Source organism: Spea bombifrons, chromosome 9, assembly GCF_027358695.1.
Source record: "Spea bombifrons isolate aSpeBom1 chromosome 9, aSpeBom1.2.pri, whole genome shotgun sequence".
NCBI lineage: Eukaryota > Metazoa > Chordata > Amphibia > Anura > Pelobatidae > Spea > Spea bombifrons.
The window spans coordinates 13631554-13654107 of NC_071095.1; the positions used below are offsets into that span (position 1 = coordinate 13631554).

The window sequence follows — 22554 nt, forward strand, 5'->3', positions numbered from 1 at the left end:
TCGCCTTTATGGGCGCGGCGGCCATCATGTAGGTTGTCTGCGTTTCTTGCCCGGCAAGCTCCGCCCACACTCTGATAGCCTTCAATGGCAAGTTACCGGAGGCTGCTCCACTTCCGGGCCGCGATTTATTAGAGGCTCTGTGAGGTAACAGCTGGTTTGGGGGCCGGGGATTGTGTGGGGTGCGTGGAGTAAGAATATGGGAGCTTTATACCCCTGGGGGTGTCAGTTGGGGGGGGCACCCGGCACCCAGCACCCCCATGTTCCCTGTCTGGGGGGCACCCCTAGCCACGTACCTTGCCCCCTGTCCCCGCATGGTGTGGCAGCAGTGTCACGGGCGACATCATTTACGGCCGATTCACATGCAGGCGTGTGGGGATGGTGCAGGCGTGTGTATGATGCGCAGGCGTGTGTGTGACACGGCAGGCGTGTGTATGATGCGCAGGCGTGTGTATGATGCGCAGGCGTGTGTATGATGCGCTGGCGTGTGTATGATGCGCAGGCGTGTGGGTGACAGGGCAGGCGTGTGTATGATGCGCAGGCGTGTGTATGATGCGCAGGCGTGTGTGTGACACGGCAGGCGTGTGTATGATGCGCAGGCGTGTGTATGATGCGCAGGCGTGTGTATGATGCGCTGGCGTGTGTATGATGCGCAGGCGTGTGGGTGACAGGGCAGGCGTGTGTATGATGCGCAGGCGTGTGTATGATGCGCAGGCGTGTGGGTGACAGGGCAGGCGTGTGTATGATGCGCAGGCGTGTGTATGATACGCAGGCGTGTGGGTGACAGGGCAGGCGTGTGTATGATGCGCAGGTGTGTGTGTATGATGCGCAGGCGTGTGTATGATGCGCAGGCGTGTGTATGATGCGCAGGCATGTGGGTGACAGGGCAGACACGTGGGGGACACGTCTGTAACTGTATGTTCCCCTCCTAGGTTCGTGGCGATGTTCTGTATGACGTGTCCTCCTCGTGGCCGATGATCCGCCGGCTCTCAGACGACCTTCAGCATGCGCTGCGCTCCGGGGTCGCAATCACGTCTGCCGGGCAATGCGTGGAAGAGCTTCTCCTGAACAGCAGCGACGCGGGGGCCACGTGTGTAGCGGTGCGCGTGGATCTGGAGGCGCTCAGAGTCCAGGTGGTGGATAATGGCAGCGGATTGGCCGAAGCAGACATGGACGCCGTGGGAACGCGCCACTTCACCAGCAAATGCCACTCCGTGAAGGACCTGGAGGATCTGAGGTTCCACGGGTTCCGCGGAGAGGCGATCGCCAGCATCGTGGACGTGTCCGGCGTGGTGGAAATCACGTCCAAGCACAGGGACGCGCAGAAAACGCTCACCAAGCTGTTCCGGAACGGTCGGCCGCTGCATGCGCGGGAGGCAGACGTGCAACGGCCGAGCGCGGGTACCACGGTAACCGTGTGCAGCCTGTTCTACAACCTCCCGGTCCGCAGGAAGCGCGTGGACTGCGTTCTGGAATTCGAGAGAATACGGCGTCGAGTGGAGGCCACGGCCCTCGCGCATCCCCGTGTCTCCTATTCCCTGAAGAACGATGCCCTGCACTCCGTGGCTCTGCAGCTGCCCAAAGCCTGCGACGTGCGCTCGCGCTTCTGCCAGATCTTTGGGCTGCCACGGGGCGAGAAGCTGCGGGAGATCCGCCACGCGTGGAACGGCTTTCACATGCAAGGCTTCATCAGCTGCGAGGGCCACTCCAGCAAGTGCATGCAGTATCTGTACGTGAACGAGAGGCTGGTGCTGGGGACCCGGCTCCACAAACTGGTGGACTCTCTCATGAGGCAGGAGAGCGTGGTGTGCCGGGCCGGACATGCGTGGTCGGGGAAGCTCCACGCCATCTACGTGCTAAACATTCAGTGCGGTTACCGCGAATACGACGTCTGCTTCGAGCCGGCAAAGACCCTCATCGAGTTCCGGGACTGGGAGTCCGTGGCGGGCGGCGTGGGAGACGCCGTGAGAGGCTTTCTGAGGAGGGAGAGTCTGTTCTCGGAGCCACGGGAGGCCGATGCGGCTGAACTCTGTGAGTGGCCTCCGGCCGCCCACGAGTCTCCAATTCTGGCGAATCGTAGCCTAGAGATTTTCTGTCCCACGGATAATCGTCACTCATCAAATCTCACTTCCAATCCCGTTCGGAGGCGTTCAGAGGAGCCACGTGAGCAATTTGGCCACCAGAGTGAGTGCTGCCACTCCAGCGTTCCCTCACTAATCGAGAACCCAGAGGGGAGTGGGGGCGCCACGTATCCCTCACTAATCGATAACCCAGAGGGGAGCGGGGGTGCCATGTGTCCCTCACTAATCGAGAACCCAGAGGGTAGTGGGGGTGCCACGTGTCCCTCACTAATCGAGAACCCAGAGGGTAGTGGGGGTGCCACGTGTCCCTCACTAATCGATAACCCAGAGGGGAGCGGGGGTGCCACGTCTTCCTCTGTCCTCGAGATCCCAGAGGGGAGCGGGGGTGCCACGTGTCCTTCACTAATCAAGAACCCAGAGGGGAGTGGGGGTGCCACATATCCCCTTGTGACCGCTGAATGCGATCCTTTAGATGCCGCCAAGGGGCCCGTAATGAATACGAGAGCTTCCGCTGACTGCTGCCCAGCCCACGGTTCCGATGCACCGCGTGGCGTCCGCCGTCTCCCTGAAGCAAATCGGTGGCGAACGTTATTTCGCAGACCCGGCCCCGTAAGTGCCGAGGAAATCTTTGGGAGACGACCGGACGCTGAGGTGATGATGACTGCACGGTGTGACCCACGCAGAGACACCACAAGTCCCACAAACGTGTCTCAAACAGTGGGACTGGCCCCCCGGACAGGGTCCTTGAAGCAGTTTAGGAGGCTCTATGGGAGAGCGCAGAGCCCCTCGTGGACAGACAGGCGGGAAAGTAAAGAAAGCGGCTCGAGAATTTTTGGCGGTCGCTTACAGACGCCGGCTGGGAGCCGAGTGGAAGGCGCCGTGGTGTCAGACGTGGACGGCAGCTGTCAAACAGCTCATCTGAAAAGAGACGTGTCCGGTCCACGCGAGACACGCAGATCACTGACCGCAAAACTGAGCAGGAAGAGAACAGAAGCTGGAGACTCCGGCGCCAGAGAGACTCCTTCCCGTGGCCAGGCGCCACCATCCGGACATGGCGGTGTCGGTAACGAGCTTGTAGATCAGATCCGTGGCACGCAGCAGGGCCCAGGGCCAAATTCAGTCTGTGGTCCAGGAACTGCTGTGTCCGTGTCCAGCTCCGTGTCTTCTGATTGGCTTCATTGTTACGAAGCGTCTCTCGGGAAGAACGTCTTTGTTAATAAATCCACGGGACTCAGCAGTTACCACGGCCCACGGAGAGAGATGAAGACTGTCTGCCGAACCGGTCCAACCAGCGCAGCTGCGAGCGTGGCCTCCACCGGCGGTACGTATCAGCCACCATGACACGTTCCCACACACTATGATGCCAGACATAAATCTCTTCTCTGTGTCACAGATCAGTGGCTGTCACTAGTGGGAACCGTGTCCACTGAATGTGTCGTCGTTAGTAACCGCAGGGTCAGTACCACGCGGTAGAGACAGGGACAGGCAGCACAGAAGGGGATGTTTAACACCAAACTATCCTGCTCACCTGAACCTCTTCTGCTGCAGTGTCCCTGCGCCACGAGGAAGTGTCCCTGCGCCACGAGTACGTGTCCCTGCGATCGGCTTTCACGCAATGGGAGAATCCAGTCTTTGAACGCCGTCCTTTAGTAAGTACCCGCTCTGAACCTGAGCCACGGACTGACCCCCCCGCACCGTTTAGTAAGTACCCGCTCTGAACCTGAGCCACGGACTGACCCCCCCCGCACCCTTCAGCCGTGTCCTCACAATAAGAAGCTGTTTTTAGAAGGTCACTCTTGTCTTGTTGCAGGTGGGGGTGAACGTGAGCCGTGGACACTCGGACGCCGTGGCAGTGAAGATTCACAACATACTGCATCCGTATCGCTTCACCAAGCAGATGATTCACTCCATGGAGGTGAGGATCCCAACGGCCCCCGGCGTGGCCATCCTGGACACTCTCTGGGGAGGGGGGTCCTGTATGGCTGGGGGATTATGGGAAAGGCTTGCCGTCTATAGCAAGAGTAACGTGGGGGCCGTGGTCGGACACCAGCTCCAATGATTATACCCAACTGCGTGGTAACAGCCATTCTGTTATTGCAGTGGCCACGTTTTACTACACGGCATATACGTTTGCGGAGTTGGGAGCTGTGGCCACGTGGTAATAGTCCACGAATTGTGACCAAATAGCTTGTGTATTTTTGCAGGTCCTGCAGCAAGTCGATGGGAAATTCATTGCGTGTCTGATGAGCACCGGAGAGGAAAGTGGCTTCGCAGGTACCGTGGCCCCTGGGTCGATAAAGCCACGTCCCCACCCCAAAACTTTCTGCCCTTCTGGGGTAAATGCTTTTCGGTGCCGTTTGCCACGGAGCGTGGTGTCGGGGTTATTGTTCCACTGAGACACGGCGCAGGCAGACATCAGGCCGCGTGGCACGTGGATCAACATCTGACCGCATCCTCTGTTTCAGGAGGAAACCTGCTGGTGCTGGTCGATCAGCACGCGGCCCACGAGCGCGTCCGTCTGGAGCAGCTGATTGCAGGTACTACGGATCTGCCGCCCGCCACGTGGCACCTGGTGCTCTGAATACGTGGCGGGTGGAGGATGGGCCTTAACAGCCTCTCGCTTTGATTCTCGAGATTCCTACGAGGCGCTGAGTGAACACTCCGGGGAGAAGCGGCTGAAGGTGGCTGTGGTGGAGCCTCCACTGGAGCTGGATGTCACGGACGAGCAGCATCGACTTTTCAGGTAAGTGCTGAGACGTGGCCCCCGCTTTACCTACCTTTCCCCTGGGGCCTGTGTGGCGGATGTGCCACGTGCTGGGAGTGGATCCTGCATTCCGTGGCTGTTGGGTTGGGGTTACCCAGTAATGCCTTTCCCTGCAGGGCTTTTGCCAGCCACTTCCGGAAGCTCGGCCTCTGCCTCCGGTTCCCAGATGCCGGGGTGCAACGTGTCCTGGTCACGGAGGTTCCCTTGTGCTTTTTGGAGAAAGAAGCCACCGAAACACAACGCAGGAGATCACCAGTTGCAAGGAAAATGGTGGAGGTAACTTCCTTACCCACGTGGCTCAAAGTATTATCAGATGAGAACTATTGCCCCGGTCGGGGTACGTGGCCTTAGCGTAAACGTTACGTGAGCTTCTACCCGATCATAGAGCGTCAGCGTAGGTTCTCTGTCTCTCACGGAGAAGATGCCCTCGTGGGCTGTCTCAGGTAGAGGGGGCGGAGGGACTGATCCGTGAGCGACGTGTCTGACGGTTGTGTTTTGTCTCCAGGATTTCCTGCAGGAGCACGTGGAGGTGAGTGGATCCGAGCTTCTCTGACACGGAGCGTCAGCTCCGTGGGCTCCGTGGCACTCTCGGCGTATCTCTTCACACTGGTTCTACGCATTTTCTCCCCTCCAGTTGCTGCGGACGGCAGGAGCCACGCATGGGCCGATCCCGCGCACCGTACTGAAGGTGTTGGCATCGCAGGCGTGTCACGGTGAGAGCCACGGGCGAGTTTATGTTCCGGTGGGCGGTTGGATGGGGTTGGATGTGGCAGGTTTCAGTGGTAAGCGTGGGTTTTGCCAACGGGGAGAGTTGCCACCGGCGCCGCCATGGTTTTCTGGGGTGGAATTCCTTGTGTTTCCATGGTTACGCAGCACCCTCGCACAGCTGTCTGTCAGCCACGTTCCTGGATTATCTGTGGTCTCCCCAGGTGCCGTGAAATTTAACGACCCCCTGACGGTGGCCGAGTGCAGACACCTGAGCCGGGCCCTGTCACGCTGCCACCTGCCCTTCCAGTGCGCCCACGGGAGGCCGGCCATCTTGCCGCTGGCGGATATCTCTCACCTGGAGCAGCAGGTACAGCCACGATCTGCCTCATTCCACGGGGCGGGCCACGCTTCCACACGCAGGAAATTAACTCGCTTCTCCTTTCATCCAGGTCACGGCGAAACCCAACGTGAGACGCCTGGCGAGAGAACGGAGAGCGTGGGAGCTGCGCAGGAACCGCTCCCCCTCCACGGCGCAAATAAACCACGCCGCACACGCGTGAATAAAGAGCCGCCGACGCACTGACACCAGGGGTCCAAACATCCTTTATTAACACAAGCAGAGGGGGGCTGGTGGCCGGCTGGGGGTCACAGGTCGTGGTCGGCAGGGTGGTACGGCTCGTGGCCGGTCGGGGGGTCACAGCTCGTGGTCGGCGGGGTGGTACAGCTCGCTCATCAGCCGGTAGATGTAAGAGGGGGCATTGCCCCCAATATTAGAAATGAACAGCGTGATCAGCTCCGGGGGCACGTGGTCGAAGATGGGGCAGTGAGCGCTGACCTGGGACAGGATTTCCCCTGCAGAACGAGGACAAGAAACACATTACTGCCCCACGCCCGGAAAATACCCCGTGGCCCCCACGCTCTCCAGTTCCACACGAGTCCCACCAATACCTTCTGAGAACGGCAGCACCTCCTGCGGAGACACGAACTTGTGAAACGAATCCTCCTCGTTGGGGAACTGGGGAGAAAAAACAAGCATTAAAGGGCAGGAGCCACGTCACCATGACTAAGAGCCACGGGAGGGGGCATAACGGAAGCCATGGCCAAGAGATGAAGCCACAGCTTACTGCCCGCCACGTGGGGGTCAGAATCGGGAGCCCACCTGGGGTGAGAGCTTGAACATCGGAGCGCAGACTATGAGAGGCGTGGAGTGGTGCTTGGCGGCTAATGCCAGCGTGTGGGTCCCGGCCACGGCGCGCAGCGACCCGTTGGCCAGAATGGTCTTCGTGCCGATTATAACCTATAGAGAGTAACGGTAAAGATTAACTCCGCGAGGACTGGAGCAAACGCGCACCCCCGTGCCACGCCCGAACTCACCTTATTCACCCGAGACATCACGGCAAAGATGGCGGCATCCGTGATCACCGTGGTCTCAATCCCGGCGCTGGACAAACTGACCGCCATCTCTTGACCCTGCAATCACACGGTGACTGAACAGCTGCCGACGGCTGACTGCGCCCCCCCCCACCCCCGGCCCACCTACCTGGCAGAAAGGCGCACATTCCGCCACGATCACGTGGAACTTCCGCTTCCGCGCAGCCTCCTCCAGAAAGAGCTGAACGGTGCGTGAGCGTCCAATGGTCATGATCACCTCGTTGGAGTGAATGTGCTCCTTCGCCTGCGCGATGATGTTATCTGTGGTGCCCTCTAGTGGATGGACGTAGGAAGTGAGGGGGGACACGGCGCGGCAGCAGGGAGAGAGGGGACACGGCGCGGCGGCAGGGAGAGAGGGGACACGGCGCGGCAGCAGGGAGAGAGGGGACACGGCGCGGCGGCAGGGAGAGAGGGGACACGGCGTGGCGGCAGGGAGAGAGGGGACACGACGCGGCGGCAGGGAGAGAGGGGACACTGCGCGGCGGCAAGGAGGGGGGGCGGGTTTTGGCGGCAGGGAGAGAGGGGACACGACGCGGTGGCGGCAGGGAGAGGGGGGGAAGCGGCGGCAGGGAGAGAGGGGGGGGACGCGGCGGCAGGGAGAGAGGGGACACGACGCGGTGGCGGCAGGGAGAGAGGGGGGGACGCGGCGGCAGGGAGAGAGGTTCCTACCCAGCTCCAGGAGCAGCTCATTGACCGCCTCGATCACGTTGGCCTTGAGCAGGGGGAAGGGGGTGTTGAAGTCGTCGCTGAGCCCCTCGGCAGTGACCAGTTTGTGGAGGGACTCCTGCTGGTCCGTGTCCTCGCTGCATCCTCGTAGCCTGCGGAGCACGTGGACGTGGAACACGCTTACTGGGTGACATCACATTCCCGGTGACATCACATTCCCAGTGACAGCAACCAGTACCAGTAATGGAGAGCGGAAGAGCCGCATCCCACCAGCGCCCCCCCCCCAAATGTGTGATATCTGGGGCAGAATGTGGGGTATCCCAGGACCCCCTATGTGTGGCTCTCTCTGCGTGGGACACCCCACGGGCCGCCGGCTGGGAATGGACACCGACCTGCTGTACTCCTCACGGATGAGCTTCAGGACGCGCCGCACCATGTTCCCCACCGTGGTCTCCGAGGGCTGAGCCGAAATCATCCTTCGCCCCTCTCGCCGAATAATCTCCATCACCTCCCCTAAAACAACACGGATACGGGGTACATATACATACCGGGGGCAAAAATATATATATACCGGGGTACATATACATACCGGGGGCAAAACTATACATATACCGGGGTACATATACATACCGGGGGCAAAACTATATATATACGGGGGTACATATACATACCAGGGGCAAAACTATATATACGGGGGTACATATACATACCGGGGGCAAAACTATATATATACCGGGATACATATACATACCGGGGGCAAAACTATACATATACCGGGGTACACATACATACCGGGGGCAAAACTATATATAAATATATATATATACACGGGGTACATATACATACCGGGGGCAAAACTATATATATACCGGGGTACACATACATACCGGGGGCAAAACTATACATATACCGGGGTACACATACATACCGGGGGCAAAACTATACATATACCGGGGTACATATACATACCGGGGGCAAAACTATACATATACCGGGGTACATATACATACCGGGGGCAAAACTATATATATACCGGGATACATATACATACCAGGGGCAAAACTATATATATATACGGGGGTACATATACATACCGGGGGCAAAACTATATATATACCGGGGTACACATACATACCGGGGGCAAAACTATACATATACCGGGATACATATACATACCGGGGGCAAAACTATACATATACCGGGGTACATATACATACCGGGGGCAAAACTATATATATATATACGGGGGTACATATACATACCGGGGGCAAAACTATATATATATACGGGGTTACATATACATACCGGGGGCAAAACTATATATATACGGGGGTACATATACATACCGGGGGCAAAACTATATATATATATACGGGGGTACATATACATACCGGGGGCAAAACTATATATATATACGGGGTTACATATACATACCGGGGGCAAAACTATATATACGGGGGTACATATACATACCGGGGGCAAAACTATATATATACGGGGTACATATACATGCCGGGGCAAAACTATATATATATATACGGGGGTACATATACATACCGGGGGCAAAACTATATATATACGGGGTACATATACATACCGGGGGCAAAACTATATATATACGGGGGTACATATACATACCGGGGGCAAAACTATATATATATATACGGGGGTACATATACATACCGGGGGCAAAACTATATATATATACGGGGGTACATATACATACCGGGGGCAAAACTATATATATATATACGGGGTTACATATACATACCGGGGGCAAAACTATATATACGGGGGTACATATACATACCGGGGGCAAAACTATATATATACGGGGTACATATACATGCCGGGGCAAAACTATATATATATATACGGGGGTACATATACATACCGGGGGCAAAACTATATATATACGGGGTACATATACATACCGGGGGCAAAACTATATATATACGGGGGTACATATACATACCGGGGGCAAAACTATATATATATATACGGGGGTACATATACATACCGGGGGCAAAACTATATATATATACGGGGTTACATATACATACCGGGGGCAAAACTATATATACGGGGGTACATATACATACCGGGGGCAAAACTATATATATACACCGGGGTACATATACATACCGGGGGCAAAACTATATATATACACCGGGGTACATATACATACCGGGGGCAAAACTATATATATATACGGGGGTACATATACATACCGGGGGCAAAACTATATATAGACGGGGGTACATATACATACCAGGGGCAAAACTATATATATATATACGGGGGTACATATACATACCGGGGGGGGGGAACTATATATATACCGGGGTACATATACATACCGGGGGCAAAACTATATATATACCGGGGTACATATACATACCGGGGGCAAAACTATATATATATGGGGTACATATACATACCGGGGGCAAAACTATATATATACGGGGGTACATATACATACCGGGGGCAAAACTATATATATACCGGGGTACATACACATACCGGGGGCAAAACTATATATATACGGGGTACATATACATACCGGGGGCAAAACTATATATATACGGGGTACATATACATACCGGGGGCAAAACTATATATATATATATACACGGGGTACATATACATACCGGGGGCAAAACTATATATATACCGGGGGCAAAACTATATATATACCGGGGGCAAAACTATATATATATACGGGGGTACATATACATACCGGGGGCAAAACTATATATATACGGGGTACATATACATACCGGGGGCAAAACTATATATATATACCGGGGGCAAAACTATATATATATACCGGGGGCAAAACTATATATATATACCGGGGGCAAAACTATATATATATACGGGAGTACATATACATACTGGGGGCAAAACTATATATATACGGGGTACATATACATACCGGGGGCAAAACTATATATATATATACGGGGGTACATATACATGCCGGGGGGCAAAACTATATACATACCGGGGGCAAAACTATATATATACGGGGTACATATACATACCGGGGCACATATACATACCAGGGGCAAAACTATATATATACGGGGTACAAATACATACCGGGGGCAAAACTATATATATACGGGGGTACATATACATACCGGGGGCAAAACTATATATATATACGGGGGTACATATACATACCGGGGGCAAAACTATATATATACCGGGGTACACATACATACCGGGGGCAAAACTATACATATACCGGGATACATATACATACCGGGGGCAAAACTATACATATACCGGGGTACATATACATACCGGGGGCAAAACTATATATATATATACGGGGGTACATATACATACCGGGGGCAAAACTATATATATATACGGGGTTACATATACATACCGGGGGCAAAACTATATATATACGGGGGTACATATACATACCGGGGGCAAAACTATATATATATATACGGGGGTACATATACATACCGGGGGCAAAACTATATATATATACGGGGTTACATATACATACCGGGGGCAAAACTATATATACGGGGGTACATATACATACCGGGGGCAAAACTATATATATACGGGGTACATATACATGCCGGGGCAAAACTATATATATATATACGGGGGTACATATACATACCGGGGGCAAAACTATATATATACGGGGTACATATACATACCGGGGGCAAAACTATATATATACGGGGGTACATATACATACCGGGGGCAAAACTATATATATATATACGGGGGTACATATACATACCGGGGGCAAAACTATATATATATATATACGGGGGTACATATACATACCGGGGGCAAAACTATATATATATATACGGGGTTACATATACATACCGGGGGCAAAACTATATATACGGGGGTACATATACATACCGGGGGCAAAACTATATATATACGGGGTACATATACATGCCGGGGCAAAACTATATATATATATACGGGGGTACATATACATACCGGGGGCAAAACTATATATATACGGGGTACATATACATACCGGGGGCAAAACTATATATATACGGGGGTACATATACATACCGGGGGCAAAACTATATATATATATACGGGGGTACATATACATACCGGGGGCAAAACTATATATATATACGGGGTTACATATACATACCGGGGGCAAAACTATATATACGGGGGTACATATACATACCGGGGGCAAAACTATATATATACACCGGGGTACATATACATACCGGGGGCAAAACAATATATATACACCGGGGTACATATACATACCGGGGGCAAAACTATATATATATACGGGGGTACATATACATACCGGGGGCAAAACTATATATAGACGGGGGTACATATACCGGGGGCAAAACTATATATATATACGGGGGTACATATACATACCGGGGGGGGAACTATATATATACCGGGGTACATATACATACCGGGGGCAAAACTATATATATACCGGGGTACATATACATACCGGGGGCAAAACTATATATATATGGGGTACATATACATACCGGGGGCAAAACTATATATATACGGGGGTACATATACATACCGGGGGCAAAACTATATATATACCGGGGTACATACACATACCGGGGGCAAAACTATATATATACGGGGTACATATACATACCGGGGGCAAAACTATATATATACGGGGTACATATACATACCGGGGGCAAAACTATATATATATATATACACGGGGTACATATACATACCGGGGGCAAAACTATATATATACCGGGGGCAAAACTATATATATACCGGGGGCAAAACTATATATATACGGGGGTACATATACATACCGGGGGCAAAACTATATATATACGGGGTACATATACATACCGGGGGCAAAACTATATATATATACCGGGGGCAAAACTATATATATATACCGGGGGCAAAACTATATATATATACCGGGGGCAAAACTATATATATATATACGGGAGTACATATACATACTGGGGGCAAAACTATATATATACGGGGTACATATACATACCGGGGGCAAAACTATATATATATATACGGGGGTACATATACATGCCGGGGGGCAAAACTATATACATACCGGGGGCAAAACTATATATATACGGGGTACATATACATACCGGGGCACATATACATACCAGGGGCAAAACTATATATATACGGGGTACAAATACATACCGGGGGCAAAACTATATATATACGGGGGTACATATACATACCGGGGGCAAAACTATATATATATACGGGGGTACATATACATACCGGGGGCAAAACTATATATATACCGGGGTACACATACATACCGGGGGCAAAACTATACATATACCGGGATACATATACATACCGGGGGCAAAACTATACATATACCGGGATACATATACATACCGGGGGCAAAACTATACATATACCGGGGTACATATACATACCGGGGGCAAAACTATATATATATATACGGGGGTACATATACATACCGGGGGCAAAACTATATATATATACGGGGTTACATATACATACCGGGGGCAAAACTATATATATACGGGGGTACATATACATACCGGGGGCAAAACTATATATATATATACGGGGGTACATATACATACCGGGGGCAAAACTATATATATATACGGGGTTACATATACATACCGGGGGCAAAACTATATATACGGGGGTACATATACATACCGGGGGCAAAACTATATATATACGGGGTACATATACATGCCGGGGCAAAACTATATATATATATACGGGGGTACATATACATACCGGGGGCAAAACTATATATATACGGGGTACATATACATACCGGGGGCAAAACTATATATATACGGGGTACATATACATACCGGGGGCAAAACTATATATATACGGGGGTACATATACATACCGGGGGCAAAACTATATATATATACGGGGGTACATATACATACCGGGGGCAAAACTATATATATATACGGGGGTACATATACATACCGGGGGCAAAACTATATATATATACGGGGTTACATATACATACCAGGGGCAAAACTATATATACGGGGGTACATATACATACCGGGGGCAAAACTATATATATACGGGGTACATATACATGCCGGGGCAAAACTATATATATATATACGGGGGTACATATACATACCGGGGGCAAAACTATATATATACGGGGTACATATACATACCGGGGGCAAAACTATATATATACGGGGGTACATATACATACCGGGGGCAAAACTATATATATATATACGGGGGTACATATACATGCCGGGGCAAAACTATATATATATATACGGGGGTACATATACATACCGGGGGCAAAACTATATATATACGGGGTACATATACATACCGGGGGCAAAACTATATATATACGGGGGTACATATACATACCGGGGGCAAAACTATATATATATATACGGGGGTACATATACATACCGGGGGCAAAACTATATATATATATACGGGGGTACATATACATACCGGGGGCAAAACTATATATATACACCGGGGTACATATACATACCGGGGGCAAAACTATATATATACACCGGGGTACATATACATACCGGGGGCAAAACTATATATATATACGGGGGTACATATACATACCGGGGGCAAAACTATATATAGACGGGGGTACATATACATACCGGGGGCAAAACTATATATATATACGGGGGTACATATACATACCGGGGGGGGGGAACTATATATATACCGGGGTACATATACATACCGGGGGCAAAACTATATATATACCGGGGTACATATACATACCGGGGGCAAAACTATATATATACCGGGGTACATATACATACCGGGGGCAAAACTATATATATATGGGGTACATATACATACCGGGGGCAAAACTATATATATACGGGGGTACATATACATACCGGGGGCAAAACTATATATATACCGGGGTACATACACATACCGGGGGCAAAACTATATATATACGGGGTACATATACATACCGGGGGCAAAACTATATATATACGGGGTACATATACATACCGGGGGCAAAACTATATATATATATATACACGGGGTACATATACATACCGGGGGCAAAACTATATATATACCGGGGGCAAAACTATATATATACCGGGGGCAAAACTATATATATACGGGGGTACATATACATACCGGGGGCAAAACTATATATATACGGGGTACATATACATACCGGGGGCAAAACTATATATATATACCGGGGGCAAAACTATATATATATACCGGGGGCAAAACTATATATATATACCGGGGGCAAAACTATATACCGTATTGGCTCGAATATAGGCCGCACTTTTTTCCCCCACTTTAAGTTTTTAAAGTGGGGGTGCGGCCTATATTCGGGGTCTAGCGCCCGACGCCCGGGACATGCAGTCCCGGGCGCCGGGCAGGCAGCGGGGTTAAGATACAGATCCCCCGCAGTGGTGCAGGGGACCTGCATCCTACTGTCTGATACGCTCAGACAGCCTCCCCTGCCAGCACTTCCCACGGGGGGGGGTGCCGGCACGGGAGGTTATCTAAGCGTTTTACCTCTGCCCACCCCCGACTTACCGGAGCAGACTCCCGGGTGTCTTGCGGGGCCGGCGGGAGACATTTACGCAATACGCAAATGCAACTTCCGGTAACGGTACCGGAAGTTGCATACGCGTATTGCGTAGATGTCCCTCGCCGGCCCTGAAGACACCCGGGAGTCTGCTCCGGTAACGGTAAGTCGAGGAGGGGGGGCAGAGGAGGACAGCGGCAGCGTATCGCGGGGAGGGAGGACAGCGGCAGCGGATCTCGGGGAGGGAGGGCAGCGGATCTCGGGGAGGGAGGGCAGCGGATCTCGGGGAGGGAGGGCAGCGGATCTCGGGGAGGGAGGGCAGCGGATCTCGGGGAGGGAGGGCAGCGGATCTCGGGGAGGGAGGGCAGCGGATCTCGGGGAGGGAGGGCAGCGGATCTCGGGGAGGGAGGGCAGCGGATCTCGGGGAGGGAGGGCAGCGGATCTCGGGGAGGGAGGGCAGCGGATCTCGGGGAGGGAGGGCAGCGGATCTCGGGGAGGGAGGGCAGCGGATCTCGGGGAGGGAGGGCAGCGGATCGCGGGGAGGGAGCGCAGCGGATCGCGGGGAGGGAGCGCAGCGGATCGCGGGGAGGGAGGACAGCGGCAGCGGATCGCGGGGAGGGAGGACAGCGGCAGCGTATCTCGGGGAGGGAGGACAGTGGCAGCATGTTTTTTTTGGTGCTTTTTTAAAGAAAAAAAACTTTTTCTTTAAAAAAGCACCAAACTTTTAGGGTGCGGCCTATATACGGGGGCGGCCTATATCCGAGCCAATACGGTATATATACGGGAGTACATATACATACTGGGGGCAAAACTATATATATACGGGGTACATATACATACCGGGGGCAAAACTATATATATATATACGGGGGTACATATACATGCCGGGGGGCAAAACTATATACATACCGGGGGCACATATACATACCGGGGCACATATACATACCAGGGGCAAAACTATATATATACGGGGTACAAATACATACCGGGGGCAAAACTATATATATACGGGGGTACATATACATACCGGGGGCAAAACTATATATATACGGGGGTACATATACATACCGGGGGCAAAACTATATATATATATACGGGGGTACATATACATACCGGGGGCAAAACTATATATATACGGGGGTACATATACATACCGGGGGCAAAACTATATATATATATACGGGGGTACATATACATACCGGGGGCAAAACTATATATATACGGGGGTACATATACATACCGGGGGCAAAACTATACATATACCGGGGCAAAACTATATATATACGGGGAACATATACATACCGGGGGCAAAACTATATATATACGGGGGTACATATACATGCCGGGTGGCAAAACTATATATATACCGGGGTACATATACATACCGGGGGCAAAACTATATATATACGGGGTACATATACATACCGGGGGCAAAACTATATATATATACGGGGTACATATACATACCGGGGGCAAAACTATATATATATATATATATATACACGGGGTACATATACATACCGGGGCAAAACTATATATATATACGGGGTACATATACATACCGGGGTAAAACTATATATATATACGGGGTACATATACATACCGGGGGCAAAACTATATATATACGGGGTACATATACATGCCGGGGCAAAACTATATATATATATATACGGGGGTACATATACATACCGGGGGGCAAAACTATATATATACGGGGTACATATACATACCGGGGCAAAACTATATATATACGGGGGTACATATACATACCGGGGGCAAAACTCTCTCTCTCTCTCTCTCTCTCTATATATATATATATATGGTAAGTATACATACAGGGGGCAGAACTATATATGGGGGGCTCTCTGTCAACTTTAATGGGATTATGTTCATTGACCCCAATGGTGACTGCGCTACGGACTCTGTGGGCGCCATATTAATAAATGTCATGCAGGGGCAGAATGACACACAGGGCTGTAAAGCCTGTACCTGACAGGGGCAACTACACGATGCCAATCAGGTGTCAGTCTCGGTTATTGCCCCCACCAGGGTCTCTCACCTGCATTGCTCCACCGGCTCTGCGCGATTATCCTTCGGAGAAGGCCCACCGTTTCCCGGGCCGTGTCCTCCGAGCTGGGCCGCTCTCCCCCACGCTTCAGCCCGGCCACAAACGCCTCGATCCGCTCCGAGAGCTCGGACTCCTTCTCTGCCAGCCCCGGCATGATCGCTGCGAGCACCAATATGGCGGCAGAGCTACCAGCGGGTGTACCAAGATGGCGTAGGCTACGTCATTCCGAAGCGCCGCACGCTCTGGACCAGAGGGAGAAAAGCAGTGAGTACCGGGATCGGTATCCCCCAGTAACCGGAGCAGTATCCCCCACTAACCGGACCGGTATCCCCAAAAACTAACACCCGTTAACCAGATGGGGGCCGCTCCGGTATCCCCAGTAACCGCTCCCTGAGTCACCGGGAGATGCTGCGGCTCCACCCTTGCTCTCTGAATGACGTCAGAGGGGAGGGGTTTCATGCTCAGAGGATGACAGGCTGTGAGTGGCTTTTCATCTCCTTTACTCCCTGTGCTGAGTGATGGGTGTAATGCTGTGAGTGAGGGGTGTGGGGGGCTGTGAGTGAGAGGTGTGGGGGGCTGTGAGTGAGAGGTGTGGGGGCTGTGAGTGATGGCTTGTGAGTGATGGGTGTGGGGGGCTGTGAGTGATGGCTTGTGAGTGATGGGTGTGGGGGGCTGTGAGTGATGGGTGTGGGGGATGTGAGTGATGGGTGTGGGGGGCTGTGAGTGATGGGTGTGGGGGATGTGAGTGATGGGTGTGGAGGGCTGTGAGTGATGGCTTGTGAGTGATGGGTGTGGGGGGCTGTGAGTGATGGGTGTGGGGGGCTGTGAGTGATGGGTGTGGGGGCTGTGAGTGATGGGTGCCGGTGCAGTTATTGGTGAGCGGGATGCTGCGATACGGAGTCTGATGGCGCTATATAAATGATTTAGCCGCCCTGCGCATGGGGTTGGCCCTCAGACCCCCGTACGGCGGCGTCTCTGGCACGGACAGGCTTGTGTGTTTGGTGTCCATTGCCCCGTGACAGGCCCAACCAGCATGTTCCGCCTCCCAGACCAGCTGAGGCTGCGTTAGGGCCCCGGAGTGGCCCCGGCCCCGACTGACGCGCCGCTTTCTCTTTGTCGTTCAGGTGCCGGCGGATGTTAACGTTATCAGGCCTTTTCTGGACGAGCACGCAGGCTGCTCGGTAAGATCCCATCCTCGGCCCCCGCCTGCTCGGTAAGATCCTGTCCTCGGCCCCCGCCTGCTCGGTAAGATCCCGTCCTCGGCCCCCGCCTGCTCGGTAAAATCCCGTCCTCGGCCCCCGCCTGCTCGGTAAGATCCCGTCCTCGGCCCCCGCCTGCTCGGTAAGATCCCGTCCTCGGCCCCCGCCTGCTCGGTAAGATCCCGTCCTCGGCCCCCGCCTGCTCGGTAAGATCCCGTCCTCGGCCCCCGCCTGCTCGGTAAGATCCCGTCCTCGGCCCCCGCCTGCTCGGTAAGATCCCGTCCTCGGCCCCCGCCTGCTCGGTAAGATTCCGCCCTCGGCCCCCGCTGCCCAGCCCTTCGCTGACCCCGTCTGTCTTGTTGCCCAGGGGCCGCCCTCGGCTCTCCGCCTGTTGATCGCGTTCCGTGGTCGGTGAGCCGCGTGGGAGACGTCTCCGTGAACGAGATGAACACGAAGCGCGATTACCTGGTGGACGCGGCCAAGCAGCTGCACATCGCGCAGGAGAGAGACGCCAACGAGGAGTACGAAGCCGCCTTCAGCCACTACAAGCACGGCGTGGAACTGCTGCTGAGCGGAGTCACGGGTCCGGCCCGCGCTGTCTGTCTGTCTGTCTGTCTGTCCGTCCGTCTCTCGCGTCTCCTCTCTGACCGCGTCTCTCTTTTTGCTCCCGTTAGTCGATCCGAGCCGGGAACGCAGAGATGCCGTAAAGCGGAAGATCTCACAGTATTTAAAACGCGCCGAGGAAATCTTTAACTGCCATTTGCAGCGTCCTGGGGGAAACGCGTGGGGAGCGGTGGAGGTGAGTGGCGGCCTGGGGGAGCGGTGGAGGGGAGCGGCGGCCGGGGGGGGAAACGCGTGGGGAGCGGTGGAGGGGAGCGGCGGCCGGGGGGAAGCGCATGGGGAGCGGTGGAGGGGAGCGGCGGCCGGGGGGAAGCGCGTGGGGAGCGGTGCAGGTGAGCGGCGGCCGGGGGGAAGCGCGTGGGGAGCGGTGCAGGTGAGCGGCGGCCGGGGGGAAGCGCGTGGGGAGCGGTGCAGGTGAGCGGCGGCCGGGGGGAAGCGCGTGGGGAGCGGTACAGGTGTGCGGCGGCCGGGGGGAAGCGCGTGGGGAGCGGTGCAGGTGAGCGGCGGCCGGGGGGAAGCGCGTGGGGAGCAGTGGAGGTGAGCGGCGGCCGGGGGGAAGCTCGTGGGGAGCGGTGCAGGTGAGCGGCGGCCGGGGGGAAGCGCGTGGGGAGCAGTGGAGGTGAGCGGCGGCCAGGGGGAAGCGCGTGGGGAGCAGCGGAGGTGAGCGGCGGTCGGGGGGGGAAGCACTTGGGGAGCGGTGGAGGTGAGCGGCGGCCAGGGGGCGCGCAGGGAGCAGTGGAGGTGAGCGGCGCCCGGGGGACCCATTTACGGTGACGCTTCATGTTCTCTTTTCCATCAATAGGGATACAGCAGCCTCAGGTTTCGGCCAATCAGAGTCCTCAGCGCGGCGGTGGAAAACCTCAAGCACTGCAGGGTTGTGAAAATCATTGACAAGGTATTTGTTCTACGCATGTATGAGATCCATACTGCGCCCCCCCCCGGGACAGAACTGGATACCCGGCTACAAAAGTGCCCGGCTCCGCGTGTCGGGCGCCGAGTGTCCGGCTCCGCGTGTCCGGCTCCGCGTGTCCGGCTCCGCGTGTCGGGCGCCGAGTGTCCGGCTCCACGTGTCCGGCTCATGTTGCGTGGTCACTTTTATGCTTCCTTTATTTTTAGGTCCAGTTGGTCTACGATCCGTCCTCAGGAACCACGTTTGTGCTGAAGGTAATTTTCCTGTCTGATTTATAACTTTTTAGTAAATTTTGTGGCCGCACAAATAATTCCGTTTTCGGAGTCTCTGCCGGTCGCTGCGCTCGGCTGCCGGTCTCTTTCAGTGGATCATACCGAGGGTCTGTTGGGTTAAATCCTGATCCCAGCCCCAGAGGGCAGCACCTGGAGGGCCGGGTTTGGCCCCCCAAGCGACAATCTCCTTAAACTGTAGCTTGTCTCAGAATCACCTGATGCTGGTGCTCTCCCCGTCTTTCAGGCGCTGATGAAATCGGGGCGATCGGGGCACGGAGCTGCCACCCTCATTCCGCAGAGCGTCCCGTTCATGGTGCAGTTACAGAAATTCTACGTCAGCGACGACGCTCTGTACCTCCAGCTGCAGCACATTCCAGGTGAGACCCTCTCCCGAAAAGCAGCCCCACGTGTCCTCTGCTTGTGACTAGTCCTCACCGTCCGCTCGCCCCCCTCACCTCCCCTCACCGTCCACTCACCTCCCCTCACCGTCCACTTGCCCTCACAGGTGGCCGCCTCTGGGGGCATTTCAAGAAATACCAGGATCGCAGCGTGGATGCACACGGTGGAAAAGAGCCATTTGCGGAGAGCGAGGACTCCACTGGTCCCTCCCACAATCCACTAGACGGCAGGTTACCTTCCCCCCCCCCGTCCCCGGCGGGTGACGCCGCTGCCGGGGGCATTCCTGAGTTACAGGTCAGACGGTGGGGGTCACAGCTGGTGATGGCGCTGGAGACGCTTCATCGCGAGGGGGTTCTGTGCAGAGACCTGAATCCTCGCAATCTCCTCCTGGGGGATAAAGGTAAGAGAGAAACTGCCTTAAAATCCCCCTCCCACGCTTATCACCCCCGGGCCGAGGGCTCGTCCGCACAGCTGCCCCGGTTCAGCGCTCTATCCGCCCCGCAGGTGACGTTTGCCTGACGTACTTTGGCCAGTGGCGCGAGGTCGATGCTACCTGCTGTCCGGAGGCGGCCGAACAGCTGTACGTGGCCCCAGGTGAGGAGCTTTTGGCAGCGGGTTACCCAACAGGTAAAGCCCCACACAGCTTAGGGGCCCAGAGCTGCCCTCTTTTCCAGCTAGACCAAGGGTGTCCAACCTGCGGCCCTCCAGCACTACATCTCCCATAGCCTCAGCCAGCCACTTAGCTGAAAGAGCATTATGGGAGATGTAGTCCTGCAGCAGCCGGGGGGCCGCAGGTTGGACACCCCAGAGCTGGATCTTCTCCGCAGCCTGGTGCTGAATTAGGAATAACGAGCCCAGCCTCGGCTTTCTATAGTCCCGTTCCGGCGGCCGAGCCCGTTCACCAGGGCTTGCTGCTTTAATGGATATATATATGGTGACAGCCGAGCCTGACATGTTCTGTAATACAGAGGTCCTTGGCGTGGGCACGGTGACCGAAGCTTGCGATTGGTGGAGCCTCGGGGTCCTGCTGTACGAGATGCTGACCGGGCAGGTAAAGACGGAGCGTCAGCTCTTGTGCGTTTACACTAGAGGTGTGTTTCTGGATTACGGAGAAACGTTTGCCGTCGCTGACCGTGGCTCTCTTTTGCAGCCGCTCTATACCTGTCTGGGATCTGCAGTTAGCGCTCACACTCAGCTCCCGCTGCCGGACACTCTCAGCTCTGCCGCAGCCTCTCTATTAACCCAGGTGAGACCGTCCGACGGAACCGCGCGCCCCCCCCCCCCACCATCCCATCCCATCGATGTGTCAGGAGAACACCCCATATCCCCCCCCCCCCCCCCCCAGAATGGAACGAGGCCATTAGGGGCCCAAAAAGCCTCCCATCTAATGCAGGACACTGGAACCGGGGGGAGGGGTAGACTCGGGGGGGGGTCTTGTAGATCAAAAAGCGCCTTCCTCGGGGGGGGGGCTCGGTGTGTCGTGTTAAAGACCAATACATTTCCCACCCACCTCGCTTTCTTATCAATTCCGTCCAGTAGTCACGGCTAAGAGATGACGGGACGTCCGCTGCCACCCCTCTGCTTATCTCTCCCCAGCTCCTGTATTACGACCCAGACAGACGGCTCGGCTCCGGCCCCGAGGGGGTGCAGAGGATTAAGAGGCACCCCTTCTTCACCGGCATACACTGGAACCGGCTGGGCTAAGAGGCAGTCGTTGCGGTGCCGGCAAGGCTTTCCGTGTTAGCGACACGTTGTGCATGTGACTTGTACCGAGGGGAACTGCTAATAAAGCACCAGCCCACCGATTAACTTTGTCTGAGTCGGGGAGGGGGGGGGGTTGGAGAGGGATCGCAAAC

General features: G+C 54.0%; 3 protein-coding genes and 1 long non-coding RNA gene across 5 annotated transcripts; 3 read left to right on the forward strand and 1 right to left on the reverse strand.

Annotated features, from left to right (window-relative positions):
• The first annotated feature begins 54 nt into the window (after positions 1-54).
• Positions 55-6133, forward strand: MLH3 (mutL homolog 3). 2 transcript variants are annotated; one of them, XM_053474962.1, is made up of 12 exons: positions 55-144; positions 930-3399; positions 3627-3727; positions 3889-3993; positions 4283-4352; positions 4544-4615; positions 4713-4821; positions 4959-5118; positions 5348-5371; positions 5477-5555; positions 5772-5917; positions 6000-6133. In XM_053474962.1, exons 2-12 carry the CDS (start codon positions 972-974, stop codon positions 6108-6110), a joined length of 3405 nt encoding a protein of 1134 aa, XP_053330937.1. In that variant the 5' UTR covers positions 55-144; positions 930-971; the 3' UTR covers positions 6111-6133. The 2 variants fall into 2 exon arrangements, with proteins under 2 accessions (XP_053330937.1, XP_053330938.1); XM_053474963.1 differs by lacking the exons at positions 5477-5555; positions 5772-5917; positions 6000-6133 and having other exon boundaries at positions 5228-5363.
• A 2-nt stretch (positions 6134-6135) lies between these two features.
• EIF2B2 (eukaryotic translation initiation factor 2B subunit beta) lies at positions 6136-17584 on the reverse strand. Its single transcript, XM_053474977.1, has 8 exons — positions 17289-17584; positions 8040-8160; positions 7651-7799; positions 7091-7254; positions 6925-7020; positions 6710-6847; positions 6499-6565; positions 6136-6402 (listed from the first exon to the last, which is right to left on the reverse strand). The coding sequence occupies exons 1-8, from the start codon at positions 17449-17451 to the stop codon at positions 6245-6247; spliced, it is 1056 nt and encodes a 351-aa protein (XP_053330952.1). The 5' UTR covers positions 17452-17584; the 3' UTR covers positions 6136-6244.
• A 224-nt stretch (positions 17585-17808) lies between these two features.
• LOC128504787 (uncharacterized) lies at positions 17809-18894 on the forward strand. The gene is made up of 3 exons (XR_008355489.1): positions 17809-17829; positions 18422-18542; positions 18864-18894. It is a non-coding gene; the product is annotated as an uncharacterized LOC128504787 (long non-coding RNA).
• A 41-nt stretch (positions 18895-18935) lies between these two features.
• RPS6KL1 (ribosomal protein S6 kinase like 1) lies at positions 18936-22507 on the forward strand. Its single transcript, XM_053475034.1, has 10 exons — positions 18936-19079; positions 19171-19295; positions 19920-20012; positions 20234-20281; positions 20544-20676; positions 20805-21098; positions 21203-21292; positions 21667-21749; positions 21849-21944; positions 22295-22507. Exons 1-10 carry the CDS (start codon positions 18941-18943, stop codon positions 22400-22402), a joined length of 1209 nt encoding a protein of 402 aa, XP_053331009.1. The 5' UTR covers positions 18936-18940; the 3' UTR covers positions 22403-22507.
• Positions 22508-22554: the final 47 nt, after the last annotated feature.